The sequence below is a fragment of the Amphiprion ocellaris genome, chromosome 2 (assembly GCF_022539595.1).
Source record: "Amphiprion ocellaris isolate individual 3 ecotype Okinawa chromosome 2, ASM2253959v1, whole genome shotgun sequence".
NCBI classification, from domain to species: domain Eukaryota; kingdom Metazoa; phylum Chordata; class Actinopteri; family Pomacentridae; genus Amphiprion; species Amphiprion ocellaris.
Window position 1 is genome coordinate 4,480,452 of NC_072767.1, and position 24,375 is coordinate 4,504,826.

Genomic DNA, 24,375 nt, shown 5'->3' on the forward strand with positions numbered 1-24,375 from the left:
TGTGCACTAACTAGCAAACAGCCATTACATTCTGAACACGTAAACAAGATTTAAAAAACGAAATGTGATGCAATGCACTGTGTGACTTCATTTTAAAACATAAATAAAAGTTAATTCCATGTGTTAAGTGAACTTTTCAACATCTTAGAATTGCAGGAATGTTTTTGAATTTAGGAATTTTTCTGGTGAATTTGTCCTGCTAATGTTGACGCTATGGCTGCGGCCTTCACTGCTACACTGTAAAAAACAAACTGTAAAAGAATATATATAGCAACTGATACTATATAGCAGCAAACACCACAAAAATACTGTACAATCATGGAAAATACCAATAAATAATTACCCTAATTTTTCATGCAATCACACGTAGAGATAAAAGCTGTATTTTGAGAGACGTACACTGATGGAATCACATTCCATTAGCTATCACTTAACAACCAAATCATTAATCACATCTAATTTTAGACATGTGTTTCCAAATATGAATTTACTGTTTCACATATTAAATAAATAGAAAAGAAGGAAATATTTGTGAAATTACAATAGATTTGTAGATGTATTTGCACAGTTTTTTTTTTAAAAATATATACATATATATGTTCTATATTTTAAAAAATCTATTTTGCAATGCAGGATTTCATGTTATTTCACATTAGACATGATTTTAAATGTTTTTGTAACTGCACTGATATTTTTGCAAATTTTAAAAATACTGAAAAAAAATTGTGTAATAGAAAGGAAAAATTCTGTAAATTTTTTTAAACTTTTTTTTTACTGTGAAGCATCACTGTAGACTCTTTTTAATATTTTCTAATTGTGACTACTTTCAGATTATGCACAAATTCAGTTTAAGGGGATGGAGTATTTCACCACTTAAGTTATTATTATTATACTTCACTAACATTTGAGAAAAAATCAAAAAGATGTTGGTGGTGATTTTGGTTTCATTTTGCTGGTTACTGGTGTCACTGCTTAAAAATCCTTCCAACAGTCTGTCTACCAGTCTGACACACTGACATAGAGGCTAACTGGCTGCACACGGAGCTGTTTGTTTCCCTGTTTGTTCGACCAAACGGCAGCATATTGGTCCATATTTAACAAAGCGCTCCTCATTAGTTAACAGCGGCCGGATTAAGGGTAGATTTGACGGTGCAGCGCTGCAATCTGCCGCTGCGTCTCTTCAGCACTGAGAGGATCAGAGAAACAGCCAGCGAGGCATCTGTTTCATTCCTCTCTCCTCTTTCTTCCTTTATTCTCTCTCTTCATGCATCTTTCTTGTCACCCCCACCCGGAGAGCGCGAGTGGAAAGCAGCATCAATCACTGTTAACTGACTGACCACTGTCTGTTGGTGGTACTAAATGGATCTCCACAATTGAATAGAGGCCTAAGTGTGTGGTAAATGCTCTGAATGGGTAAATGAATTTGCGGGTTAACTCGCCCTAAGAGCGTTTCAATAAGGCAAAATAATGAAAAACACCAACAGCACATATTTTTCTTTTGATATATTAAAAACAAAGTCCAGCTGAAAATGTTAACTCTCACATTCATCAGCGCAGAAGTGCAGTGGCTGCTGCAGGAAACAGAGAGAAGCAGTCAAGGGTAACCCAAAGACGATTCAGCTTTATTTTCCTCTTATAGATTTGACTGTACACAGTTCATACCATTACACAGAAGGCATAAATGAATAAATTCAGTGCTCTCTTTTACATCTTTTTCAAAGACACATGGCAATAATAAATAGCGCTCATGAAACAAGATGATCAACACGTTTTCAAACTGTACAAAATTTACAACAATTAAGATGCAAACTTCTGAGGCAACACAGACTTGACGGTAGCGTTCGAATATAATTTAAATTTAGATTACAGCCCACAAATCACACTGTAAATGTCATGTACATGTGAGGTACCAGCGAAACACTGACTGGGCTTCTTCAAGGGAAGAAAACAGGAAATAAGACTTATATTTTTGAAATAAATTATACTGTGATTGCTTTTTCTTAAATAATTAGTGAATCCACATAGCATAAACTAAATTTTTTGATCTCCAGCAGCAAAAATGTACACTGGATTACTTTAAAAACCCTTGTACGTATAATTTCCCAAAGTTATTTTTAAGTAATTTCAAAATAAAAGATACTACAATTTATAAATTAATACATATAATAAATGATAAATTTTAAAAAACACTTTTCTTCTAATTTCTCCTGTTTTTGAATTAAGTAATACAATTTCTGCACATTTAGATATTCCAAAAAGTAGAATTTAAAGTTCCCTTTTGTCTTTTTCCCAGTTACTTGCATGTTAAACCCAGAATAGTTCAACTGACTAGATATTTATGCTGTTATTTGTGGGCTGTAGTCTAATTTTTTCTAAATGGTTTCACTTTCTGTTTCTTGATTTGCTCTCTGGTGAAAAAACAACAAAGAAAAGGGGGAAAAACTTGGCAATTTTCTTTGCAAAAAGGTGCCCATGTATTAAATAAGAACTGATTCAGATGATTTGTTTTAAGCAAACTTTCCCTTAAATCAAAACAGCCGCTTTCATGCTCAACGGGTCAAATGAAAACAGAGATTTGAGTCGTCGTTGGAGGTTTTAAGATGCAGCTGAAGTCGCCTGAACTGTGATTTGAGCCCTGAATGTCGCCGTTAATCCCCCTGACATGGAGGCAGCAGGACAACAGGCTGACTGCACATCTGGGGGCAGTAAGTAGGTTGATCGCAGGCGAAGCCAGTAGATTACCGAGAGGTCAGACTCTGCATCAGACCGAAGGAACAGAAGAGGTTTTTTTAAATCTGCTAATACTCGTTGGTGTTGAAATGGTGCCTTAGCTTCCTCTGCAAAAGGAATGGAAACCTCACACATCTGTGCATTTTTTTAAAAAAGGGGGGATAAATGAACCGAAAAACCTTAAACGTCTCGACTGTCCTCAAAACACTTTGATTCCTGGCGAGTCTGAGATAATTTAATACTGACAGACGTCCTCTCAGGCAGCTTTTACACAGATGAGAACAAGTCAAGCACCTATAAATATAGAAGAGAGACCTGCTGTGTAGCTAAACACTGTTCACCCTCGTCCAGACAGGGGGAGCTTCTACGAACGGACGGACAGACGGACCAGCTACTTCCCTAACAACTTGTAAGCTTCAGCGATACATTTAAAAAACATCAGCATGGTTCAAAATTCACACTTGTGCCACTGTTCTTGTAAATTTTCCCTCCCCAAAATGAAACACTGTGTTTTTGCCTTGTGCATACGTCTCTCCTCCCGCTCCCTCTCGGCCTCTTGCGTTCCTGTCCGCACATGTAGAAAAAAGAAGAGGAGAGTAAAGTGCATCGCCAATGTGAAGGCTTCAATATGGCCAGACAGCAAGTCCTACTCGTTATGAATCAGAAGCATGCAGGTGCCTCCAGGGTCTCAGAGGGGACTTCGATCCGACGACGTTATCTGCCCCCGGCGAGTTTAATCCTCCGACGTATCAGAAATCCAGTCTCATTTTCAGAGAGTGAACCAAGAAAATAAAGTCAACAAAAATCGTATGATACAGTGTTGAGATTGAACATTCAGCACGGAGGTGTTCTTCACTGCTACCACACCTCGACTCGGCCGCTTTCTCACCGACAGTCCTGGAGGAAAATGTAAAAAGCTGCCCCCCCGCAGGCTCAAAACTGGGAATGGTCCATCTCGTCCAGCCACGAGGCCGGGCTGGTGGGGAAGTCGGGGTATCCCGTACTGCTGCCCGTGGAGAGGTCTGAGGTGGGGCCTCCCGCCATGGCCCTCAGAGCCTGGCCCACGCCGACCGGGCCGCCCGGCGCCACCAGACTGTCCATGCTGAAGCCCAGGTTGTTGAGGAGCGGGGTGTGGACCGGCAGCGAGGCGATGGAGGAGGGCGACTGCGGGAGGCCGTAGGGGCTTCCTGCCCGGATGTCGTGGTAGGTTTGTCCCGCCGCGTCCACCGAGAAGCCGCCGTTCAGAACCGCGGTGTTCGTCATGTCGCCCACGCTGCCGTAGAGTCCGTTGGTGTGGCCCAGATCTGACAGGACCTGGTCGTCTGTGGAGGAAACAGCATCACTGAGCATGAAAATCTGACCGAACCGAACCGAACCGTGTGAACATATGTAGGGATCGACCGATGTGGGACCGATATCGATGGCAATAATTGGTCTGCTATCCACTCTCACCCAACCGGTCGAGGCAGATGGACGCCTTCCCTGAACCTGGTTCTGTCTGAGGTTTTTTGTTCCCACCCCTAGTACATTTTTTGCATTCCTTCCTTCCTTGGTACTTAATAAAGACCAATAACCGACATTCTGCTTTGCATCTACAGCACTGTGTGAACAATATGTAGGGGTCGACCGATATCGATGGCGATTATTGCTCTGCTATCCCCTCTCAACCATCTGATCAAGGCAGATGTTTGCCTTCCCTGAGCCTGGTTCTGTCTGAGTCACTCACAGGGAATCCAAAGGCATCTTTGGATTGTTGGGTTTTCTGTTCATTCTTACTATACTAAATCTGAATTGAATTGAACTGAATTTAACTGGTACTTAAGAAAGACTGATAACTGATATTTGGAGCCAATATACGTTAGATATAATGTCTTAACAGCATGTGATAGCAGAGAACCTGTCATTCATAACTAGACTGAATGTGTAATGTAGAAATAGTAATGAAATGATCTCCTCTGTCAATGAGGGATCGACTGAGATTGATCAGTTTATCTCTTGCTATTCCCCGCATTTTCTTCATCTTTCACTGTTTTATTTATTTTTTTGTCCACTAAGGTCCAGATCTTTAAGCTTTACTGATTATTGTTTTCCAGACTCAGTTTCAGGGTAATCTGTGGCTTCCTTCTAACTTAACCACTAACTGTTAGCATAGCCTTAACCACTGTGAGAGAAACTAACTTCCTGGTTTGTGTTTCTTGTTCAGTTTTGCCGCTTGAGAGACAGAGAGAGGAGGCCGCATCTGACCTGAAGTAGCGCCTTTAGTTCATCGATTATCAGTCAATAACAACACGCAGATACCGATAATCGGAAAAATGCCAGAATAATCAGTCTATTCCTGACATTATGTTATGTTTTAATACAGTTAAGTCCTTTTACGGGTCACATTTACTGTGGCAGCATCGTGTGGAGTTACCGTAAAACTCTCCAGTGTTCAGAAAGCATCTCTGCTCTGTCATGATAAAGTGAGAAAGGATGCTGTTCTCTAACAACGGATTCCTGGATGCAGCACAAAATATTTGTTTCCATCTCGATCCCTCCCCTGGGTGGCTTCAATAACCACAGAGCCCCAGTGAGCTTTCTCTCTAATTGACTAAAAGCCTCACATGCTTTATAGAGTTTCTGTCACCATGTTTTCATTTCTCATAAAAACAGCCTCCTTTTTAAAAGTGGCTCCGAGACTTTTACGACTGCCCAAAACGGGGTTTGCGAACATTAAATAACATGGGGACGTCTAAAGCGGCGTTTGCGTCCCACTAAGGGCCTTCTCTCTGTTCCAATAAGCTCCATCATGGCGACAAACGGTGGCAGGAGGATGCGTCAGCGGCCACAGCGACGTGTGAGGGGAATGTGGAATGAGAATGCCATTTTGGATTTGCCTGAGAGCGACGCCACGCATCGAGGAAACGCGGAGGAAGCAAATGAAATGCCACAAAGACACATTGAGTCGCTGCAGCGCTCGTGTCATTTAGCAGCTTGTGGGCTCCTTTAATCCCATTAGCACAGCAGCAGGGCTGACAATTCCCCTTCAGGGAGGCTTCTAGAAACGGCAGCGGCAGATCTCCACACACCTCTGAAGCTCAGCTCGCTGTCGCTGAGGCCGGCGTCGTCGGCAGAACTCTCCTTCTCCACTTTGGTTCCTCCTCGGCTGCGTTTCACACTTTTGTAAAACTGCGTCCAACGATGTCGACCTGCATCTTTCTTCAGACGCTTTTCCTTCGCTCGTCGATTCTGGAACCAAACCTGACAGGGAAGATGATGAATATTACCATTAATATTGGAAATATTCAAAACTACTACCTGATCCAACTAATAATTATCATCAGCATCATCATATGTAGTATTTTTTCAGTTCAATCTGACTTTTTGCAATCTAAAACTCCTGTAACCACTTTGTTTGACACAAAACATCACGCATCTATACTGAAAGTAATGTTAGAATGTAAAAAACAATGAGGTGCATGATACAAAAACAAGTATTTATCATGATAAACACTTAAAAATGCAGAAAAAAACATTTAACAAGTAAAACTAGACATTTGTGTTTAGAACTATTAAAGCAATACAAAAAAGTCCCAAATATTGAAAAAAAATATCAAATTAAAGTGAATTTATGAAATGTGCATTAGTAATTTGAATAATATATAGTAATCTGTGTTCAAATTGCTCAACACATTAGAAGTTTTGGCATCTCTTTGACCCAAAATAACATGAATCTTTACTAAATGATGTGCATGAGACAAAAGTAATTATCTTAACAAACTTGTACTTTAAAGTGCCATAAAGAATCACCGTAAAAGACCATTTTTAAGGGCAAAACTAGAAATTTGTGGTAAGAAACATTAAAGTAGAGCAAGAGTTGTCAAATAATCTAATAAAATTTTGAAAAAACTTGAAAGATATCTTAAGACATCTTAAATAGTCACAGTTTATGATTAAAAAAATGAAGTTTCAAGCAATTCAGAGGTGACTGAGCAGAAGGTTTCTGAGGATTTGAGATTAAATAACCCAAAATTAACATTAAAAATCAAACTTGGGGTAAGATTTCAGGTCTGACGGGTAAAAAAAGGAGTGTTATATCTATATTTGCATGAGATTTTTTAACTTTTTAGAAGATTGTTGCAAAAATTAGAAGCTCTGGCAATAAAGGCCTGATTGATGGTATAATTTATAATATGTAAATATCTAGAAGATCTAAATTTTGACATCAAATATCCTGCATATCTATTAAGTGTAATGTAGGAATATAATGAACAATGAGGTGCATGATTCAAAATCAAGGGATTAGCTAATAAACAGAAAAAACACATAAAATGCCAAAAAAAAATCCTATAAAACATTGTTTTAACAAACAAAACTAGACATTTGTGGTAAGAAATACTAAAGAAGAGCAGAGAATATCATTTAGTTTATGAATATCCAGAGAATATCCATAGTTTATGATTCAGAGATGATTGAGCAGAAAGTTTATATAACTGGAGATGGAATAATCCAAATTTCACATTAAAAATCAAGTTTGGGTAAGATTTCAGGTCTGCCAGGTAAAAAAAATACTTCACATTAAAATGATTTTATGGAAAAAAGAATGTTCTACCTACATCTGTATTTGTAATTTGAATAGTAAATATGCTTTGGACCACTTTAACCCTCGTGTTTCCTGCAGGTCAAACTGACCCGTTTTAAAGTTTGAAAATGTGGGAAAAAAATATTTTCACAGTGAAACTTCTGATGTCCACAAAAAAATCCAGCGAATTTCGCTGGATTTTGGTTGATTTTTTTCTGAATGTTCTTAAAGAAAATATTAGAAGTTTTATTGATATATATGGAATCACTTTAGATATTTTTAGGATTTTTTTGGAAGATTTTTACTCATTTTTTGAAAATATTTACAAGAATTTTCTTGCCAAATTTGGGGGCTTTTTTTAAAAAAATAAAACGTTTAAGGGAAACTTTTAAGGAATTATTGGAATTTTATTCTTGAAGGTTTTGCAAATTTTCAGAAATTTGGGGAATTTTTTTGCTGAATTTTTGGATTTTTTTCAGACAAGGAAACAATATTTTTTGGTGCTCGTAAATGAGGACGACAGGAGGGTTAATAAAACCTGCAGCTGGTCTGAAGATGCTGTTCTGAGCAACTTTTTTCTGCTTTTTCTACCTGCACCACTCTCATGTCCAGCCCCGTCTCCGAGGACAGCTGCTCCCTGACGTGGCGTGCCGGCTTGGGCGAGTTCTTGTAGGCACTTTTGAGGGTCTCCAGCTGCTTGGCGGTGATGGTGGTCCTCGGCCGCTTGGTTCCCGCCTCCGAGTCATCTGCAAAACAAGAAAACCAGGAGCACAAGCGTGAGTGGTCTTCTTCTGGCATTTGTCAGCGTGCCTCCGGGTTCGGTGTTAAATGAAGTGAACAGTGGAACGCGGGGAGTGTATTATTGTCCTTGTGCGTCTGTCCCACTCCCACAGCAGAGGACATAAATCTAGCCGGTGCCAGAGGAACGGAGTTATTGGAACCGCACCATATAAGAGCTTCACTTTACATAATCAATCAGAGTTGCATGGAAATCTCAGAGGGGAGGAAGGGGGAAGCAGAACAGACGACAAACAGCAGTCAGGAGTTGTTTCACTGCATCAAACAGCCGGATGCAGTGATGGGACACCACAGACCTTCAGCACCTAGAACAGGTCTTTATCCTGAGTTTATTTAATGTGTTTGAGCCACTTTCTCCTCACCTGGCTTCACATTTGGACTTAGATGACTTTATTAATCCCTGGAAGGAAATGAAGTTGTTATAGAGCAGCATGGATATTCAATAAAGGGGCAAAAATTAAGACAACACAGAATATTAGGCTATAAAGTGGGGAAAGGGAAAGGGAAAATAATAAAATATATTTAATTAAATTTCAAAAAATACTAAAATGAAATGAAATTAAAATAGAAAAAAGTTAAATTTGAAAAAAATATAAAATAAAATAAACTGGAAAAAAATTGAATAAAATAAAAATGAAATTTAATTTAAAATAAATTATAATAAAATAAAAAATAAATTAAAATAAAGTCAAATAAGAAAATACATTGAAAAAAATCAACAGAATATACAAGTGACAGTATTTATATTTAATTTTTTGAAACAGTGTACAGAAATGTGCAAACGTGAATGTGCTTGAATGTGCAAATGGCATAAGAAGGTGCAGTTTAGTCATATATAAAGGATATAGTCCTTTATATATATATATATATATATGCTACTGTTCAAAAGTTTGGGGTCACTTAGAAATGTCCTTACTTTTGAAAGGAAATCTATTTTTTTTCCTGTGATGATAACATTAAATGGATGATAAATCCAGTGTAGACATTGTTAATGTGGTAAATGACTATTGTAGCTGGAAACAGCTGATTTTTAATGGAATATCTCCATAGAGGTACAGAGGAACATTTCCAGCAACCATCACTCCTGTGTTCTAATGCTACATTGTGTTAGTTAATGGTGTTGAAAGGCTCATTGATGATTAGAAAACCCTTGTGCAGTTATGTTAGTACATGGATAAAAGTGTGAGTTTTCATGGAAAACATGAAATTGTCTGGGTGACCCCAAAGTTTATTTACATATATATGATCAGTTGTGCTTGTAAGTTTACATACCCTTGCAAAATTTGTGAAATGTTGTCCCTTTTTTTAGTTTAGGGTTAGTGGTCAGACAGTATTTGCTCTGATCATTCATGTTTTCATGAAACAATGGTGCATATTTTACTACTTCTGCCAGGGTCCAGCTGTAGGCATCGATCCCCTCTCCTGTAAACGTACCGTTCTGCTTGGCCGTCTCATAGTCCACCTTGCACACCAGCCTCCCGTCCTCCATGAGGTAGAACTCGTCCCCGGTGGCCAACTGTCTGCTGCACATTATGCAGGCGAAGCAGTGCAGGTGATACACAAAGTCCTGCGCCTTCCGCACCACCTGCGTGGGAGGGATGCCCTGTTGGCACGACGCGCATTTCGTCCCAAAACGCCTGCAGGGAAGCAGAGATGTGACAGTGAGATGTTTTCAAATCTCTCGCGCTGGACGGTGTCTGTTTTAACCCTCGTGTCGTCCTGCAGGTCAAAATTGACCCATTTTAAAGTTTGAAAATGTGGGGAAAAAATATGTTCACAGTGAAACTTCTGATGTCCACATTTTCAACATTTTTGGGAAATTTTTGAACATTTTTTGGTGGAAAAAAAATGTTAAAAATGTTTCTTTAAGAACATTCACACAAAAATAAACCAAAATCCAGTGAATTTCGCTGGATTTTGGTTGATTTTTATATGAATCTTCTTAAAGAAAATAAGAAATTTTACTGACGTATAGAATCACTTTAGATATTTTTACAATTTTTTGGAAGATTTTTACTCATTTTTAAAAAATATTTACGAGAATTTTCTTGACAAATGTGTTTGTTTTTTTTAAAATAATACTTTTAAGGGAAACATTTATTGAAATTTTCTTCCTGAAGATTTTGCAAATTTTCAGAAATTTGGGGAATTTGTGGCTGAATTTTTGGATTTTTTTTCAGATAAAGAAACTATATTTATTGGGTGCCCATAAGTGAAGACAACAGGAGGGTTAATAGAAGCTGTGGAGGAGGAAAGAATCAGCACCGGGATGCATTTCTGTTAACGATGGGTCTGTCGGCAGGTTGATGGATGGACGGGATCAATGCGCGGCTGCTTGTGTGCGTACGTGCATGTTTGCATGTTTATGTGTTTGCAGATGAAGCACTGAGAGCTGAAGAGGAGGACGAGGAGGAGGAAGAGGAGGAGGAAGAGGAAGAGGAGGGGAGCTCACAGTAAACACACCCTGAGGAGAACCAATAAAACACTGACTCAGGAGAGGCTTTAAATCACAGGACCAGCTCAGAAAAAGAAGAAAAAAAGAGCAAGGTGAAGCCTCCAAATCACAGCTGAATCCGTGTGTGTGTGTGTGCGTTTGCTCATGTATGTGTGTGTTTTCCTGCAACATACCAGCCACCCCCCCACCACCGCCGCCCCCCGGGTCAGATAACACAGTTAGCTCCCAGCAAGGCTCCACACGAGCGCCCAGCATTAAAACCTTTCAAACATGATTTAGTAAAAAGCCCAGATCTGCTGATCCTGTTTTGGATAAAAGTCAAACTCAATTTTCTTCTGTAATGCCTCAGAAATCCAATCGTTGAAAGAAAGGAGGCGAAACAGGCAGAAAGATTGTAAAATAAAAAGGGATTTTACATTTTTTGAAACTTAGCTCTCAGTGAGACGCAGCAGCCACTAAGATTCTAAATATTCTGAATACCTTTACATGCAGAATGTTCACTATTCTGAATAAATGAGTGAATATAATCCAGCCTTGTGCCTTTAACTGAACAGTTTATCCACCAGGGAAGGGAAATGTGTCTAACAGGCTGTAAAATCATCAATAATCCAACTCTAACTACAACACAAGCAGCTCCCTGTTGTGATATTTTGGTGCAAAAATTAGAAGAATTTGATCAAATGTTGCTCCAAATAACTGACTTAGATTAAATCAGTAATATTCTGTTATTAGAACCTCATGTGACTTTAAAAAACAAAAAATGTAACAGTCAAATAAGTGGCATAAAAATGTAATATACAGTAATATACTGTCTGCTAATACAAATTAATTTATACATTTTACTATAATTTAAGAATAGAATAGAATAGAATAGAACAAAGGCTAATATAATATAATAGAGTAGATTATAATAGAATCAAATGCACTATGATATAGAATAGAGGCTAAGAATATAATATAATATAATATAATATAATATAATATAATATAATATAATATAATATAATATAATATAATATAATATAATATAATATAATATAATATAATATAAATTAGTAATTGACACTGAATCCAATTTAACTATTTACTATTTAATTCTAATTTAATTTGCTATCAATAGCAAGAAGATTTCTAACAATGAAATCTGTCAAAACCTTTTTTTCTTGGGTGTTAACTAAATTTTCAGGATTTTTTAAAGTAAATATTGACATTACTGCTCTAGAAAAAGGCTGCAGCACTAATCCTGTATTTAATGTTTAGTAACTATTGATTCCTTCCTGTAGAATCTTCGCAATTTACACTAAATGTTCACTTTAAACGTGCATATCTGTAGCTGTGCATCGTATTTAAACACTCATTTTCTTTTTTGCCTTTGTCTAGAATCTAGCATCTAGATGCACTCTAGATGCATATGTGTCATTATTTTGAGAGAAAATATAAAAATGAATTCAAATTTCTTGGAATTACGCACACACTTGGCCAATAATGATAATACTTATTATTAGAAAAACACCAACTCTGCTGCTTAATTCAGGAAACCCACATAAACAGCAGCTATCATCATAAAAACAGGAATAAATCAAATACTGAGGGTTTTATACTGACTTGAAGAAGTCCTCCTTGCAGTAAACGCTTCCAGCCCTGGAGAAGCATTTGTCCGCCAGCGGAGTCTGACAATCTGCGCACTTGAGGCACTTGGAGTGCCAGTGTCTGTCCAGCACCTTCAGGATGAACTTGTCCAGGATGTGCTGACTGCAGCCCGCACACTGAGGGATCTCTGCAGGGGGAACAGCGGAACAAGGTCACTGCGAGCCGCAGATACAGAGGTGAAGCTCCGCAAACACCATCAACACTTTAATTCAGCAGCAAAATAGAAAAAAATAGAAAAGCGTTTCATGCGTAAAAATCGTGGAGAGGAAATTTTTTTCCACGTCTCAGCCTGCAGTTGTGTTTTAAAAAGTGCAAAAGCTCGAATCAGAAAAATACATCTCAATTTTCTTCACATGCATCTACATTTATATTATCTATAATATATTAAAAATTAGATTAAAATTCATGGTTTCACTATGATTCTAATGTATTTTATTCATTTAGGTTCCTAACAAACGCTATAATGTGCAATATTAATCAATCTTATTAGATATTTTATCGTCTTTTATTGTGTTTTTTTCTTATCTATTTATTTAGATTATAAATTCATGCGTGATTATATCGTCATCAGGTAAAAAAACAAAACAAAACATGAAATCGTCGTTTCAAATGTTTCCCTGCTTCGTCCGTCTCTGTCCAAGGTGCTGATCTGTTCTCCTGCAGCGCACGAAAAAAAATGATTTTCTGACGAAATATTGATTTTATTCCTCCTTCTAATTTCGTTAGCCAGCTCTGTCTAGATCTTAATTAATCTCCTAATGATTTTGTGGAGTTGTGAGGCGGCAGCAGGTGAGACGGTTCCTCGGTGCAAATCAGGGTCAAAGCGAGAAACGTTTGGTTTAAGTGAATGTGAAAAACTGAAAACTGCAGCTGAAAACACGTGTGCAATTCAGAATGCTATTATAGCAATAAAAAAAACATATTTTATCAAATATAAATGGATTTACTTCAGATTTGTAAAAGCAGAATTAAATTCAATTCAATTTCCCTTCAAAATAAAAGTCATATTCCACATTTATTCTTTTTTTGCACTCAAGATGACGGTTTCATTTATTCTAACATTACTATTATAATTTATAGCGTCCATTCCTTTAAATTAAACTAATAATTAGCAACTAATTCAGCAAAAGATGCACCTCTATCATGCATAAACCAACAATAAATCAACATATTCTGCAAAAAGCGTCATGTTTTCCTATTTGCAGCTTCTCTCAGACACATAAAGAAAAATCAATATTGAGGAGAAATGAGCGGCAAAAACCACAGAAAACCGCCATGAACCTGAAAACACACACATGCACGAACTCCGAGCTGCAGAGAAAACCCGTCTCTGCCGTGAAATCATCTTTTAAACACCGAATAAACCTCCACCACATCAATTTATATTTAAAAACGTGCAACTGTAAATATTCCTGTGCGTAAAATTAAGCAAAAATAAATACAGGAAAAACAGCAATAATCGTGCGAATTAGCTGAGTGAAAAATGCAGATATGATATTCTGATTATTAGCTGGTGTTTTTGTGCAGAAGACCGGAAATGTGCAGAATGTTTGGCTGCAGCTCAAAGCCTCAGATCCAGCAAACGCACACGATACAGACACAGCAGCATTCCTGCACACACACGATTAGAAAGTGCACGAAAATCATTTAAAAAGAGACGAGGAGGCGTTTTAAACATGGCTGCATGGAGCTGATGGGATGTTGTTGTTTTTTTCTTTTTTTGTAGAGAGGTTGGTGCTGAAAGGAAAACAGCAGCAGCACCGGATTCTTGGCACCGACAGATGGAAGCTTCGTGCATTCAGGATCTCCTTCCTCATATCTGGTTATCTGCTGCCTCCTCATCACATTTAACTGGACTCTTGTTTAGGAGAAGATGCAGCTTCTCTCAACACTCTGCTGATCTGTGTTAATTAAACGTGAAGTAATGTAAGAATCCTGAGTCAGCACAGAGCTCCGAGTCTCATATTTTATTATTATATAGAATAAAAACGCTTGGATGTGCTCTGTGCTGCTTTTTTTATTCCTGAAATAATCCAGGTTTAAATCCAGGATGAGCCCTGCAGGGGGCTGAGTGGCAGGATCTTTATCCAATCTTTTAATCTTGTCTCGATTTATAAAATTAAAGAGCATAAGCCGACCACATAGAGGCTCCTCTGCTGCTCCAGTCAGCTTGCAGAAAAACACACATTTGTTATAAAAATATAGTTTAATTTCAGGAACTGAGCTCTAGAAAATGTCTAAATGTGTATTTTTTTAATTTATGTTGAAGCAAAATCTACATCAGAGCTTAAAAATTTCATTTTACATTATTCTAAGCTTTGAAATCAAGCAGGAATCCAGTAATTATGTTGGTGTGGATTCATTTTTTGGGGGGGTAAATTTTTGCACATTTTCCTTTAAATAATAAGAGATTATGAAAGCATGTCTGGCTCAGATTAGATGACATGAACACATGTGAGGTATTTCTCATTTTTGAAGCTGTAAAGTAGAAAACATTCATGGTAATAAGACTTAATGTTTGTCCCAAGCCTCCAAAAATGCATTAAATGAATTATCGTAGTATTAAAAATCTGCTTAACTGTAATATCTACACACACAGACTGCCTGGGCCTCCATTCAGAGCCTGAACCTGAAGTGTTTGACCCAGTAATGAGTGTCAGTCAGTCGGTGCGTGTTCCTCTGATGGCTGATGACAACTGCGTCTGATCTCTGACCGTCCAGCCTCGTTTACAAATTAACGGGCGGGAGGTTCAGTGTGAAGCTGCAGCGAAGTTTGAGGCCAAAACTAGAGAAGCTTCATAGCAGAAATCATCTTTTGTTTTTTAAACCCTCCAAGGATGGATGGATGGAAGCTTTTTGCGCAGAACACCGGAAGATTAATTGGACCTGCGGGCTGTTGGCTGCTCGGCTTTGAGGCCGACAAGCAGCAGGATCTACTTTTACGCCCTGAAACGGTGATAAAAGCGGCCTGCAGTGTGAGAGGAATCTGGAGCTCTGGTCCCCGCGGCGTCCCCCCAGCTGCAGGTCGCCAAGCGGCTCCCAGACTGATAGGAAAACAAGAAGATGTCTTACGTTGCAGTGGCACTCCGAGGATCTCCGGTAAACTCTTCACGGGACTCTCTGTCGGTAGAACCGCCGCACTTTGCATCATCGTGATCCAAACCGGGAGACAGACTCATACACCCGCAGCACGGTGGGCGCGCTCCCCCGTCCTGTGTCGCGTGGAGAAGAAATGATGCTGCTGTCGAGGCCTCCGTCTCCACTCTGCTCCTCCGTATCCTCTCTAATCCCCGGGAGCCGAGTCCGTGCGGTGCCGTGCCGTGCCGAGCTGTTTTGGAAGTGGCTCAGACAAGCTGCTCGGTCCATTCAGCGCTGCAGGGGCGGCGGGGGCCTGACGTCAGCGCGGCGGAGGCTCACCGGGAGCCAATGGGAGCGCGGGAAGAGGAGGCCCCCGGGGGCGGACGGCGGCCCGGATAGGTGTGGGGAGCGCGCAGGAGGAGGAAGGAGAAGGAGGGGAGCGCGCCGTATGAAGATGTCTCCGGAGAGGCGGGACCTTGGTCCTGTGGAGACCATAAATAGCTCACTGCAGTGGCTCCCGGAGGGGCCCCGGGCCAGCAGGGCTCCTCTGGACTGGAGGAGGAGGAGGAGGAGGAGGAGGAGGAGGAGAAGGAAGGCGCGGGAAGCCAGGAGACTGAGGATCAATCAGTTTGTCAATAAAACAATGAATACAGAAAGAAGGAATCGCGTCTGATTCCAGAAATGTGACTTTTCTAGGTAATCAGCAGGTGGTGCAGCCTCACTGACATACTTCACTGCATTTTTCATTCGGCTAGAAGGATTTTACGCATGAAAAAGAGCACAAAGAACTGTAAATGTCCACATTTTCAACCAAAAACAATCCGCTTAGATCAGTTTAAATAAAGAGAAGGTGGCGGAGTGATGTGATCCAAACGTGAAGCCACATTACTGCACACGTGTGAGTCAGATCCACAGCAGCTCTGCCTCTGACAGCTGGGATTAGGAGTCCGGGCGCAGTACCTCCTGACACTGTTCATTTCAGAGCCCATCGTCTGAGGCTGCTCTCCCGGATAACATATTCCCTCCGGAGGGCTGCTAGTTCAAGCTAGATGAACTCAATCTTCGCTTCCAATTTACTTCAAGCGCGCAAAAGAAAAGCAGCACAAGCGGTGCGCTCCGCCGCCGGTCCGCCTCCAAACCGGCACAAGGTTGTTTCCATCAAGTGTGTGAGCTTCCCAGCTGAACGTCTGCACCTCTACACACACGTGGCTCGCAATTATTGCAATTAATAAACAATATATAGGTTAATTTTTATTAAATATTGTCTAAATTCTTTCAATTTTGCGCAAATTATCCTAGTAGACTTTGATCCAGGTGGATGCGGTGCATTAATTATACAGTTTAACAGCAAACACAAGCTTTAAATATCATTGGAAGTGACAAAAAATTCTAAAAATGCTTTCAAGTAATACAAATAACACGTTTTTGCTCGTTTCATTTGACAATGTAACTGGTGCGTAACAATCAGGGTCGTGCTGGAAGCTCTGATTTTCTATTTTGGTCAAATAAATCCTATTTTTTTCTGTGTCCAACATTTTCTCTGACACACTGCTCTCCTATATTTCCCAACATCCTGCCTCCTGTGACCAGTTTACTCTTTATATATCCCGCTGTTGTTGAGACCCACAATCCCATTCGTCTGTGCGCTTAATGCTTCAAATGTAATTTAGTGAAATGAAAACGCGCATCAAGCTGATTAAAAAGCAGGCTGGGATATTACTGGAATTTTATCCCACCGATTCAAAGCTGCTGCTGCAGACTTTCCAGGCCAGGTGTCCGTCTGTCCATCCATCCATCCATCCATCCATCCATCCATCCATCCATCCGGGTGCGCGCACGTGTTGCAAAAGGCGGAATCATATGGTGTCACTTTATTTTCATTATACACTTTTCCCCTCAAGATCATTCGATTTATTCCACTATTCAATTACTCTGATTGTTGGTATCGAGGCCCCTGTTTGCTGGAAAACAATGCAGATAAAAATGCTCTTAACCTCTCAGCGGAGGGCAACACAATTAGAATAATTGACGGACTCAAAAAATGCAGAAAGAGAAAAGATGTGAGGGCGAACATCTGCTTAAAGGATGAGGTGCGGGTTTATTATTATTTTTTTGCATCTTTGAATGAGATTGCAAAGAAGCGTAGCTGATTTTTAAATGCACATCTGGAATTAAATACTAATTATTCAGACAATTGCAGAGATAATTAAAAGGTGAAATGGCAAAACAATGCAAATGTACTTGGATTTTTTTTGCAAGAAAGTGTCAAACGTGCACATTAAGTGTCATTTTAATATCGCTGCATTTAAAAGAAGGAGGAAACGTGCAATAATTCTGATAATGCAAGAGGTGAGGTGGCACGTTTTTATCTATATGAAGGTAAGAAAATAATCTGCAGAGGAAGCAGCAATAACTCAAGCAGAGGGCGACTCGTGCGCCACCGCCGCTGACCCAGACACCTCTAATTAGATCTAATATTTCAGTTCACCACTTCACTGACATGTGCGATTCACACATTCATCTCAGTGAGGAGGGGAGTCCCAAATACAGAAACACATCCATCCTGCAGCAGAAGCAGCTTTTATGGAGTGGAGTACAGCAAGTGTGTGTGTGTGTGTGTGTGTGTGTGTGTGTGTGTGTGTGTGTGTGTGTGTGTGTGTGTGTGTGTGTGTGTGTGTGTGTGTGTGTGTGTGTGTGTGTGTGTGTGTGTGTGTGTGTGTGTGTTACAGTCGTAAAGCAGCAGCTGCAGGAGGCCTGGATCTTAATAAAGCAACACTGAAAACACTAAAAAAAAAAAAAGTGAATTTATTTTCTTTCTTGCAGGAGTTGCTTGTTAATCTTCTGCACACAAACAGCAGAGCAGCCTCATGGAGATGATTACATTTGTGTGCAAATGGCTGCAAAATTAAAATTCAAGGTTGAGCAAAAAGAAGAAGAAAAAGCGCATCACATTAGAACGTCTTGGCTTCGTGCAGGATGCAGATTTGAGATTTCTGTGGATTTATTCTGAGATGAATCGCTGCAGACCCACCTCATCTCCGCGTCTCTCCTCCTCCTCCTCCTCTTCCTCTTCCTCTTCCTCTTCTTCTTCCATGCAGCAGCAGCAGCAGCGAGTCCTTCTTCCGCGCGTTTTTACCGGCGGATCAGCGTCCAGCAGCACCGGCACCGTGTCCGTAACCGCTCGGTCCGACGGCAGCAGAGAACAGAGAGGGGAGAGAGGCGGAAAGCGAAGGGAAACCTGAGGAGAGAGCACCGAGGAGAAAATTAAATTGCACTTGGGGGGCAAATTCTATTAGGGAATAGTTATTGTCTCCTGACAGCTCCTGTCCATTTGGGTAATTAGTAGAAGAGATTGGTTGAACAAACGAAATCTATTCCCGTCAGAAATGATATTTTCCAATTCCCTGATTGAACCTGACCCTGTGCTGCTCAGACGAGGCGCTAATAGGCTCATTTCAGTCCAACTGGAGCAGAGCAGCCGAGGAAAGCTGCAGCCTGACCAGAGGCTGGATGGACAATCTGCAAATTACCGGACAGAGGAGGCTTATTTTCAAGATGCACAACCCAAAAATGAGCAAAACATAGTATTGATTGATTGAGATCTTTATTGTAAAGACAAATACCAAGTAAACAAGGAATTAATTTTATATTTTTATATATATATATATAATATATATATATATATATATATATATATATATATATATATATATATATATATATATATATATATATATATATATATATATATATATATATATATAAAAATAAACAAAATCATAAAGCAAAGTAATATTCCACAATTCTGGACTAGATCTACATATTCAAAAAGGAATGAGAAGAAGTAAACAAACACTTATTTAATTACACCCCTTTTCCATAAATTATTGATTGATAATTTACAGTTTCCTAAATATTTATACAATAGACAATTTCTGTTGATACATGCAAGATACAATAAAAATATATAAAATGAATGGTATTACCTATTTATATATATCTATATATTCCCACTGCTGGTTTAAATTGGATGCATTAAATCATTGGACTTGTCTGAAAATGAACAGTTTGCATCGCTGCTGTGTAAATTTAATGGAAGTAAACTTGAAGTTTCCAGTTTTTTCAACTTAAACATTTGCATAAAGGTTCATTTCAGTCCAACTAGAGCAGAGCAGCTGAGAAACCTGCAGTCTGACCAGAAGCTGGATGGAGATTCTGCAAATAGCATGATAGAGGAGGTTTATTTTCAAGATGCACAATCTAAAAAACACGGTTTATGAGCAAAACAACAGCAAATCAGGGCAATGCTGAAAGAGAGAATGGCTGGATTAACTTCAAGAAATTGCTTTAACTGGTAGCACACAATTAAATTAAGTTCATCCAATTTAAGCTAAGAAGCAAGATTATCTCCACTGGTTTAAGTTTAATGGACTTAAATTATTACATTCCTCTGAAAAATGAACAGTTTGCATTAATGCAAGATACTCAACAACAACAACAACAAAAAACAACACAACATCGTTTGCATCACACTGAAAATGGAGAATAGTTGGATGAACTTAAATAGATTAACAAGTACCATTGAAGCCACCAGCTTGAGTTACATCTACATAAATAATCTGATTTCTCTCAAATGAACAATTTCCAATGCTGCAATCTAATTTTAAGGAAAGTCAACTTGAAGCCTTCAGTTTTTCCAACTTACATATTTGCATAAAAGGTCAAACACGATTCTGTCATTAGACCTGCTGTCCTTCCCTCTTCTTCATTCTATAATCCCACCTAAAGAAACTGGTGGTTGAGCTGCAACCATTAAAAGATGGAGATGTCAAGAGGCACAATGATAAAAAAAAAAAAAAAACAAAAGCAAAAACAAGAAAAAGCAGTATTCTTAATTTTTGCACTTTAGCTGAAAATAAAATACCAGTTTAAGGTACAAAGTGTAATGTGAAGTTGGTAGAATCCGCAAAAGTCAACTGTGAATCAGCAGGAAAGAAACGTAAATCAGATTTAGCTGACTTTATTTAAGTATTAAACTCTACTGAGTTAGCAGAATTAGCTTTTCTGCTGCAATCTAATGCATTTTTATTTCATAGTCTGAACTGTCTAAAATCCTAAACTCAAGGTGAAATAAAATCAAATTGTTCAGCCAATTTCCAATGCATACATTTTACTTTTAATTATACATATTAAGTTGACGTACCATTATTATGTCAACACAACCCATCAAACTAATGTTTGCAACTTAAATTGTTCATCTAAATCAGTAGATTAGATGTTTTATCATGAGAGAAGCACAGAAGGACGCTCACTTGAATGGTTTAAAATGTTATATTATTGAATATAACTATTGATATAGTTGTTGTTGGTAGATATAAATAATATCATAGATATTATAGGGAGCAAAGCAGACATTTCTAGCTGCAAGGAAACTGTGGACATATTTAAATCTTGCAGCTATTTACATCTGTTAAGGGCATCAGATTGCAGAGCCCAGATGTTAACACCAAAGTAAAAGCTTTCCATTGGAGACCTAAAGGAATCTTTGAGCAGCAACGACCTCTTTCAGGTATTTTATCGGGTTTAATTCTGAGTCCTGTGACATCCTGGCACCGATCCAAGGTTCTGCCCAGCTGGGAAAGACTCCAGACCTCCGTGAACTTCGCCTGATGAGTCTGGAAAGCAAAATAATGGAACATGGATGAATGAAAACCTAAAGCTGCTCATGGAAAACAGTGATAGTGTGGCGTCAGTTCAGGTGTTATGGTGTTTATTTTGGTGAAATCCTCCGATAACGATAGCAACCCAATACACAGATTTGACCAAGAATTCAACCCAGAAGCAAAATTATGCTTCTGCAGAAGAGGCTGGTTGATTTTGGAAAAAAAATCAACCAAAATCCAACGATTTCACTGGATTTTGGTTGATTTTTTTTTTGTGAATGGTCTTAAAGAAAATATTAGAAGTTTTACTGATATATATGTAATCACTTTAGATATTTTTAGGATTTTTTTTGGAAGATTTTCAATCATTTTTTGAAAATATTTACATGAATTTTCTTGCCAAATTTGGGGGATTTTTAAAAAATAAAACATTATAAGGAATTATTGGAATTTTCTTCCTGAAGGTTTTGCAAATTTTCAGAAATTTGGGGAATTTTTTGGCAGAATTTTTGGATTTTTTTCAGACAAGGAAACAATATTTTTTGATGCCCGTAAATAAAGACAACAGGAGGGTTAAACACACCAGATGTTTCAGGTTTTCAGTCAGATTTTGTTCTGAAGAGCATTTTTGTGCGATCTTCATTTAAAGATCTAACATTTTTCCAAAGGAAAACTTTAAAAATGCTGACTCAATGTACATTTTAGCAATTTTCAGATGAAGAAAAATGGTAAAACACTGCACAGGACACATCTTAATGAAAACTGCCATAGTGTCCGATAAACCTCATTGCTTTTAATGGAATTATATCACTAGCATTAAAGAATTAAGCACTGTATTTTAATTTTTTAATGTTTTAGTTACTGGTGACTTATTTCAAATGACATTAGGTAAAAAGTCTTTCCACAAAGCCACCAGATCTCCAGTGAAACCGGGGTGAGTGTTTCCAGGCTGCTCAGTGACAGCAGCAGTGTCAGCTGAGTGAATTAAAGCGATCTGACTGACAAGTGCTGGATCTTCTCCAACGTCATTAGCCGAGCACTTCTTGTAAGCTATATGCTAACTGGGGGGGGGGGGGGGGGGGTAAAACCAGACCATGGGCTCAGCTTCCCAAAAGCTAGAAGCTCTATAAGGAGACGTGACCGAGATCATTTCAGCTTTAAGGTGCTTTTGGGAAACGTAGATGTCCAGTTTGTGTTGAAATTAAAACAGTGCAGTCAAGTGTGTTATAAAAGCCTACTGGTAAATTCAGCTGATAGTTGGAGGATATTGATTCTTGGAGCTTCACTTCCTCGTATCCACACTGCAAGACATAACAAGCTGACAAAACTTGAAATTTTAGCCTAATCTCATTGATTTGACTCAATATATTTAGTTTAGGCTTCAAGTTCACCTAAGCAACCAAATTTACTTTTTTAATTATGTCCCTGTTCCAAATAAACAAAATCTTTTAGCTTCTCAATGAGTTTAGATTCTTTTTTCTTTTGCACTTTTCCTAAAGTTAACATGCATTTATGTCTTTTTATCTATTTTTTTTTCATATTAGAATAAAAGATCTCTGGACAGTTTTTTACCTCGAGCACAATTGATGCTGTAACATATATGCAAATATGCCAACAATATTTCCAAATAATTTAATTTGATGACTAAACTGAATGAAGGCCATGTATATTACAGCAGTGATAGCTTCCACTAACTCCTATAACTCTTAATTTTCTATGATGGAGTAATTAAAACGTGTATCTTTGCCACATAATAAAAACAATCACATATGTTGGTTCTTTGGTAACTTTATTATATCTGGACTAAATCTACTGGGTCAAAAATATACATAGAGCAGCTTAAATGATCAGTTTTGGTGATGTAGAAAGTTGTGTTAATCAAATTTTCCTAGCAGCATGGCCTCTTAACTTCTTGTAAGTGATAACAATTGACTACAGCTGGTGACTCCTCTGGGCCAATTTAAATAGAACCCATTTGATCCAATTCGTTAGACTCAGTGGGAAGGTCTAGTGAGCTGAGTAAAGATCTGAAAAAGCAAATCCTTGACTTGAACAAGTCAGAAAGTCACTTGGAGCCATTCTTAAGCAGCTTCAGATCCTGAAATCATCTGCTTGTCAGCAGCAGGTGATAGTTTGTGTTTTTTTTTCCTGCTTGTGGCAGTAACACAACTGAACCATGGACTTTATACCGAGAGACAATTGGTCAGGATGGTCAAGAGTCAACCAAGAATCAGCAAAAGGCAGGTCTGAATGAATCCTGGAACACAGCTGCCAGTGTCCACAGGGTTTTACATCAACATGAGCTGAGAGGATCCATGAAGAAGGAAGTTCTTCCTCTAGAAGCAGAACCTGAAAGCTCCACTGATCACATGGACAAAGACAAGGCCTTCTGGAGCAAAGCTCTGGGGTCGGACGGAACAAAAACTGAGCAGAAATATATTTGGAGGAGAGAAGGTGAGGCCTTTAACCCCAAGAATACCAAACCTATCATCAAGCATGGTGGTGGCAGTATCATGCTCTGGGGCTTTCTAGAAGTGCTTTTGGACTGGTTTCAGACTGTATGTTGGACCGGTTTTGGACTTTCTTGGGACTGGTTTCAGTTTTGGTTCTCCTGTTTTGGGATGAGATTCATAGTTGCTTTAGGATTTATTTCACACTGGATCCGGTCCTGGTTTAGGACTGGTTTTAGATTGTCTTGGGCAGGCCTTGGACTTCTTTAATAGTTTAGGTTTGGTTTTGGTTCCAACTTTGCACTGGTTGTTGACTGTTTTAAGACAGGTTTCAGATTGTATTCTGACTGGTCTTGAAAAAAATGGGGTTTTTTTGGACTGGTTTAGGTTTGATGTTGGTCCTGGTTTTAGACATTTTGAGGACTGGTTTCACACTGTCTTAGGCAGGTCTTAGACCATTTTAACCCCAAGAACACCAAACCTACATCAAGCATGGTGGTGGCAGGATCATGCTCTATGGAACTGGATTACCTCCACAATGTTCAGGAAGTCCTAAAATCATCAGCCAGAAGGTTGAGCTTGGACATAGTTGGATGTTTCAACAAGACAATGACCCCAAACGCACATCAGAAGTGGTCATCTGATATTAAGTCTTTAAGCCGTCATTCATAAAAATGTTTCCATTTTTTACAGTGCTCACTTCTGGACTACAAGGACTTCCAGCTGCTCAAAACCAAGTAAAGTCAATAATAAAGTCACACAGGGCCGAATTCTTATCAACAAACACACATGAATGAAGCCACACAAACAGACACACAACCTTTGTCACAAAATAAAAACAATAATGCATTTTGGTTCTTTGATAGGTTTATTATAGGCCTTATGGAAATATGCCAAAATCTGCTGGGTCAAAAATATACATACAGCAAACTAAGTGATAATTTTTGGTGATGTAGAAATTGCATTAATCAAATTTTCTTAGCAGCATGG

The 24,375-nt window shown here is 38.8% G+C and overlaps 1 protein-coding gene across 1 annotated transcript; it reads right to left on the bottom strand.

Moving 5' to 3' along the window:
- Positions 1-1,601: 1,601 nt before the first annotated feature.
- lhx4 (LIM homeobox 4) lies at positions 1,602-15,543 on the bottom strand. The gene is made up of 6 exons (XM_023285857.3): positions 15,267-15,543; positions 12,150-12,321; positions 9,524-9,726; positions 7,883-8,037; positions 5,799-5,970; positions 1,602-4,052 (listed from the first exon to the last, which is right to left on the bottom strand). Exons 1-6 carry the CDS (start codon positions 15,343-15,345, stop codon positions 3,664-3,666), a joined length of 1,170 nt encoding a protein of 389 aa, XP_023141625.1. The 5' UTR covers positions 15,346-15,543; the 3' UTR covers positions 1,602-3,663.
- Between the last annotated feature and the right edge of the window lie 8,832 nt (positions 15,544-24,375).